The sequence below is a fragment of the Gorilla gorilla genome, chromosome 9, assembly GCF_029281585.2.
Source record: "Gorilla gorilla gorilla isolate KB3781 chromosome 9, NHGRI_mGorGor1-v2.1_pri, whole genome shotgun sequence".
Lineage (NCBI taxonomy): Eukaryota > Metazoa > Chordata > Mammalia > Primates > Hominidae > Gorilla > Gorilla gorilla.
This window is the reverse complement of record NC_073233.2, coordinates 12,654,574-12,660,932: the sequence shown is the minus strand read 5'-3', so window position 1 is coordinate 12,660,932 and position 6,359 is coordinate 12,654,574. Positions and strand designations below refer to the sequence as shown.

The following is a 6,359-nucleotide window of genomic DNA, read 5'->3' as shown; positions in this document are numbered from 1 at the left end:
TTTTAGTAGAGACAGGGTTTCTCCATGTTGGTCAGGCTGGTCTCAAACTCCCGACCTCAGGTGATCCGCCCACCCTGGCCTCCCAAAGTGCTGGGATGACAGGTGTGAGCCGCCACATCCGGCTAAGAATAGAAATTTTTAAGACCACTGCCTTAGAGGTGTTATAAAGTTTTTTAATTGGGAAGCCATTAGGCTGAGATGGCTCCACTACATTTGATTCCTACATAAGCAAACCAAAGCCCAATGTAAAAAGTAAAAGAAAACTAGGGACCTTACCAATCAGAAACCACCAACTAACCTCTAACTAGGGGAATTTCCATATTAATGAATCAAATATATTTTCTTTGTCTTACTTCCATGTTCAGCCTATAAAAGCTCACTGCCCACACTGCTGCAGCTGAGCTCTCTGAACCTCTTTTGGCCTTGAGTGCAGCCTAATTTATGAATTGTTCTTAGCTCAAATAAACCCTTTAAAATTTTAAGGTTCGTAAGTTTATTTTTGAACAGAGGGCATCATTCTGCATCTTTGTTTTCTTCTTTTCTTACCCTTTTTGGAAACTGCAATACAGTTCTTCCTTGGATACTTTATAATCAAGGTCACTCTACTACAATTTCTGTCAATCTCTGCTTTATTGACTCAGGCATTCTTCTAGCTGGCCCCAAGTTATTTTTACTTACCTCATGGCTTCCATTTTCCACTATCAGCCAGTTCATATGGCTTTTAAACTTGAGGCTTTGGGGAGACTGGTAGAACCATCATTGGCTCTATTGTTAAGTTTAAGGTCCTCCTTGTTCCACATATCCAGAGAGGGAGTTAGTGCTACAGGAGATGGAAAAAAATTAGGCAGATAGTGAGGGCAAAAGAGTCCTCAGCAGAATTTCCCTTTTAACAAAAATCAGCCCCCAAATCATTTCTTTTCTAACAAAGAACAGCCTGAAAAATCAAGCTGCAAACATAGATAAGCAAGCTGGAAGTCTGCAGGAGTGAATGCTGGCAGCTGTGTCAATAGAAAAGGGCTACCTGGGGGCCAGGTATGTTCAACATGGAGGCTCCATCTTCCCTTTTCTTTGTCACCACAGGTACAGTAAAGAAACAGGCAACATGGCACTGGCCAGGTAGAGAACCCATCTGCAAAATAAAAGATTAGGGTGGGGGTGGCCATCTTTTTGTGCCTATACAAATGGCATACCTAGCCCTAACCAGTTTTTTGAGCTGTATGCAAATGACACACCTGGTCCAACCAATCTTTTGTGCCCTATGTAAATGACACACTGCCTCCTTAAGGTCATCTATAAAATCCCTTGCATTCCACTGTGGAACCAGCAACCCATTTCTCTGGGACCCTTCTCTGCTGCAGAGAGCTCTTCTTTTTCTTTTGCCTATTCAACTTCTGCTCTGAACCTCTTTGTATGTCCATGTCCTAGTTTTCCATAGCTGTTACACCACCAATCTCGGGTATTTACTCCAGGCAACAATGCCACTTCATTACCAGGTTTTAAAAAAATATCTATCTATGCTGGGCGCGGTGGCTCATGCCTGTAATCCCAGCACTTTGGGAGGCCAAGGTGGGCGGATCATGCGGTCAGGAGTTCAAGACCAGCCTGACCAACATGGTGAAATCTGCAGTGGCTCACGCCTGTAATCCCAGCACTTTGGGAGGCCAAGGTGGGTGGATCATGGGGTCAGGAGTTCAAGACCAGCCTGACCAACATGGTGAAATCCTGCCTCTACTAAAATTACAAAAATTAGCTGGGCGTGGTCACGCGTGCCTGTAATCCCAGCTACTCAGGAGGCTGAGGCAGGGGAATTGCTTGAACCTGGGAGGCGGAGGTTGCAGTGAGCCAAGATCACGCGTTTGCACTCCAGCCTGGGTGACAGAGCGAGACTTGGTCTCAGGAAAAAAAAAAAATCTATCCAAATCTATCCAAGTACTTCTTACTTCCAAATGCACTGAATTTCCTTAGCCCCACTCATCAAAGCTGGTGATTCTTTCATAGGCTTCCTGTAATAATATCCTTTCCCAGTAGTACCCAGATTTTTGTACAGATATCCACTTTTCCTCCCATACCACCCTAATACTCCTGGGGAAGCTGAATCTACTCTACTTCAGAATTGATCTAACTTGTCAAAAGCCAATTATTAGATTTCTTGTCAGTGATTGGTTAGGGAACATAGGCCTAAACCCATCAATGCATGTCATTTTTGTAGCCATAGAATTTGGATTTGGAAAAGCCATGTAACCCAGTGGAAGGCAAGTGTAAAAATTCTGGGAGGCTTCTGGGAAATAAATGTCCTAAATTTTAAGATGGTCCCCCTTTTTTTTTTTTTAGATCTTGTGCAGAGTTGTGAGGCCTGGAATGAAGCTGACACCTGTGCGTATGTGGGCACATACACACGGGTAGGGGGTGTGTGGGGGACATGGGGGAGTGTGTGAGAGGTGCGGGATGGGGCTCATAGTTGAGCAGTGGAGAGAACTGTAGAAAACCAGATTTGGAGCTGTGAATGACTCACACTTAATCACCACTCTACCAATCCTCTTTTTCAATTATGTTTGAATTGAGTTTCCTGTTACTAAGTACTGTTTGAATTGAGTTTTTGTTCCCTCAGTCTGAAAGCATTTTAACTGGTACATCCCTGATGGATCTCTCTGGGTAAATGTAGTTTCACTGGAAGAGATGGTGATTCCCACCAGATTCCCAAGAGAGCTTATTTTCTCTTGTATTAAGCAGCAGGGGTCAGGCTTATGGCCTTGTATTTGTAGAAATCAGCCATCAGCTTAGCATCACCAGATTTCTGGCATTAGCTGCCCACGTCTGTGGCACTTCAGGCCCATGTAACTATTTCCAGAGTGACACAAGTTTCTTCCACAGTTGTCATCAAATGGCCCTCACAGGTTCAGTGAGAAGAGGAAGAGGGAGAGAGATCATCAGGATTAATGGGTTACTTGCATTTGTGAGACAGTTTGCCAAGTATTGCTACAAACAAGGCATGGGATTTTCTTTTCTTTTCTTTTTTTGTGAGATGGAGTCTTGCTCTGTCCTCCAGGCTGTAGTGCAGTGGAGCAATCTTGGCTTACTGCAATCTCTGCCTCCCAGGTTCAAACGATTCTTCTGCCTCAGCCCTCCGGAGTAGCTGGGATTACAGGCGTGTGTCACAACGCCCTGCTAATTTTTGTATTTTTAGTAGAGACGGGGTTTTGCCATGTTGCCCAGGCTGGTCTGGAACTCCCTGCCTCACGTGATCCTCCCCCCTCGGCCTCCCAAAGTGGTGGGATTACAGGCATGAGCCACCGCGCCCGGCTAAGGCATGGGATTTTTCGAACTGCTGACATTAGAAATTCACAATCCACATCATTAACTGGATCCTCCATGCCCACTCTCTCCCTCTCTGTAGCAGCAATTTCAAATCTTTACTCTCCGCAGTTCCACAGAACACAAGAAACAAACAAGCAAAAAAAGTCAGGCAGGAGCCCAAGTAACCTCTATCAAAGCAAAGACCAGTGCCTAGTCTAACGCCTTTAAGGATTTTAAAAGAAGACGTGAAGGTGTCCTGCTTATCCTCCAAGCTTGGGTGCTGGGGCCGGGGCGGCTGAGATTTACCAGTGAAACCCAAAGAAAGAGAGGGCAGAAAACTAGAGAAAAGAAACCAGATAATGCTACCCAAGAGGACGAAATAAAGAAGCAGGAAACGAAGCCTGCGGCTAAACCCTGGTGATGACTATTAGGAAAACACCAGAGGATGCCCCGCCCGCCAGCCCACAATGAGCAGCCTGTCCAAGTCACAAAGCGGGGCCTCGGGCCTTGACAGTTCGCGATCTGTAAGCAGAATGTTCCAGGGTCTCCCTGTCGCCTGCATCCAGCCTGGGGGCCACGAAAAATACAATCTTCACTTGTGTGGGAGGCCGAAAGTGGACGGCGACGGAGGCCCCTCTGGTTATCTCTTTGCCGTGCCAACACAGTTTCTGCGCCCACTAAGATGCATGAAATAAAAATTTCCGTGACTCGCCCTTTGCAGTGGAGACCTGCAACAGGCACACCAGGGAATTGGAGTGGAGGAGGGTAACTCAAACTCAGAGTGAGAGGGTTTGCAGGGGGCCGATTTGGGGCCAACAGGCTTCCCAGCAGGCCCCCGGCGCGGGACAGCGGAAGGCGAAACGCTTTCAAGAGACCCCGCTGCCAACATCCCTACGCCCTCGCGCCCTCCCGCCGCCCCAGAAGGCCAACTCCGCCTGCCTGAGTCACAGCTGGAGCTGGGGAGGAGCCAGGGAAAGGAGGCCCCTGACCGTAGTGCAGCCAGCAGTTGCAGGCAGACGGAGCAGAGCGGTCAGGGATCATGAGGGAGAGTGCGTTGGAGCCGGGGCCTGTGCCCGAGGCGCCGGCGGGGGGTCCCGTGCACGCCGTGACGGTGGTGACCCTGCTGGAGAAGCTGGCCTCCATGCTGGAGACGCTGCGGGAGCGGCAGGGAGGCCTGGCTCGAAGGCAGGGAGGCCTGGCAGGGTCCGTGCGCCGCATCCAGAGCGGCCTGGGCGCTCTGAGTCGCAGCCACGACACCACCAGCAACACCTTGGCGCAGCTGCTGGCCAAGGCGGAGCGCGTGAGCTCGCACGCCAACGCCGCCCAAGAGCGCGCGGTGCGCCGCGCAGCCCAGGTGCAGCGGCTGGAGGCCAACCACGGGCTGCTGGTGGCGCGCGGGAAGCTCCACGTTCTGCTCTTCAAGGTCAGTGACCTCAAACGGTCCCCAATCCGAGGCCTTTGCCGGCCTTTGGGCCACCAGCTGGGGGCTCCCCGCTTCCATCCACCTACCACACCCACATTCCTGACCCCTCCCGCCGTCTGTTGCTGTGGAACAGACTCACAGAGCCGCACCCACTTCCCAAGACCCAGCCCCATCCCTCCCTCTCACGCCTGAGCCCCGCCTGGCCAATCCAAGCCCGCCCAGCTCTAGCTCAGGCCACGTCCGCAGAATTTGGTCTAAGTCCCAGCCAATCCCTAAAATAACGGTGGTTGAAAGGGCATTCCGTGACTGCGGGCACTATCCTCTTCTCGCCCCTCACCAGGCCTCACCTACTTTACAACGTTTTGCAGTTCGCACGCAGCTTTCCCTCCCCTTACCTTCCCACGCCTGCCTTTCCCCCCAGACTCTGGCTGCGGAGGTAAAAGGTTTCCCTTGTGTAATTAAGGAGTGAGTTTCGGGCTGCTGGGGGTAAGGAGCTGCCAGGATCAGTGCTGTGTCCGTCACATGCAGGAGGAGGGTGAAGTCCCAGCCAGCGCTTTCCAGAAGGCACCAGAGCCCTTGGGCCCGGCGGACCAGTCCGAGCTGGGCCCAGAGCAGCTGGAGGCCGAAGTTGGAGAGAGCTCGGACGAGGAGCCGGTGGAGTCCAGGGCCCAGCGGCTGCGGCGCACCGGATTGCAGAAGGTACAGAGCCTCCGAAGGGCCCTTTCGGGCCGGAAAGGCCCTGCAGCGCCACCGCCCACCCCGGTCAAGCCGCCTCGCCTCGGGCCTGGCCGGAGCGCTGGAGCCCAGCCGGAAGCCCAGCCTGCGCTGGAGCCCACGCTGGAGCCAGAGCCTCCGCAGGACACCGAGGAAGATCCCGGGAGACCTGGGGCTGCCGAAGAAGCTCTGCTCCAAATGGAGAGTGTAGCCTGAGGGCTGGTGTTGCGTGCCTCCCTTGTGCTTGTGCCTTGTCCCAAAATAAATCCTTTCAGAATGTAGCACTCACGCCCTAATAAGGAGCGAATCCTGCATCCACCAAGGCGGGCGCTCTGGCCCTCCCTTCCTTAAGCCCAGTCCTGTGTCCTCTGAAAGAGGTGCAGTCACTCACACCTGCTTGCGCTCACCATCAATAAAAGTAATTTCACCCGAACCAGACTCCGTGAGAAGGCATGGGGAAGCGATTGGATGTGGGAAGGCGGTTACAAGGAATAAGACAAATGTTGGAACCTGGAATCATTGTACAATTTCTCCAGTTTCCACGGAGTCCTGGGTTCTAGCCTCCAGTGACACATAGAAATATCCTTCTGACCACTTGCTCTTTAAACACTTTCCTCATGGGAACACACACTTGCAGTTTTTTTTTTGTTGTTGTTTTTGTTTTTTTTTAAGCATCCAGTACAGTCCTTGCTGTAGGTGCTTACTCAGTGTCAACTAATGGTTTTCCTCTTAGTCTTTTCTTTCCTTAGCACCTCCTAAAAGTTGAGTTTTCCAGGATTCCTTCCTTGGCCCTCTTTTTACTCAGGGTACTTTTCGGTTGACATTCATGCCTAGGCCTCCCCTACCAGCTGCATACACCCCATACCAGTGTCTTGAGCCACAGTTGAAAAGTGCTTCAAAAGTAGCAAGTATCTTCCACCTTTTAAAT

General features: G+C 51.1%; 1 protein-coding gene across 3 annotated transcripts; it reads left to right on the top strand.

Moving 5' to 3' along the window:
* Positions 1-4,072: 4,072 nt before the first annotated feature.
* CAVIN3 (caveolae associated protein 3) lies at positions 4,073-5,864 on the top strand. Of its 3 annotated transcripts, none has more exons than XM_063710631.1 (3): positions 4,246-4,717; positions 5,058-5,153; positions 5,246-5,864. In XM_063710631.1, the coding sequence occupies exons 1-3, from the start codon at positions 4,334-4,336 to the stop codon at positions 5,645-5,647; spliced, it is 882 nt and encodes a 293-aa protein (XP_063566701.1). In that variant the 5' UTR covers positions 4,246-4,333; the 3' UTR covers positions 5,648-5,864. The 3 variants fall into 3 exon arrangements, with proteins under 3 accessions (XP_004050631.2, XP_063566701.1, XP_004050633.2); XM_004050585.4 differs by having other exon boundaries at positions 4,248-4,717; positions 5,139-5,153; XM_004050583.4 differs by lacking the exon at positions 5,058-5,153 and having other exon boundaries at positions 4,073-4,717.
* The last annotated feature ends 495 nt before the right edge of the window (positions 5,865-6,359 follow it).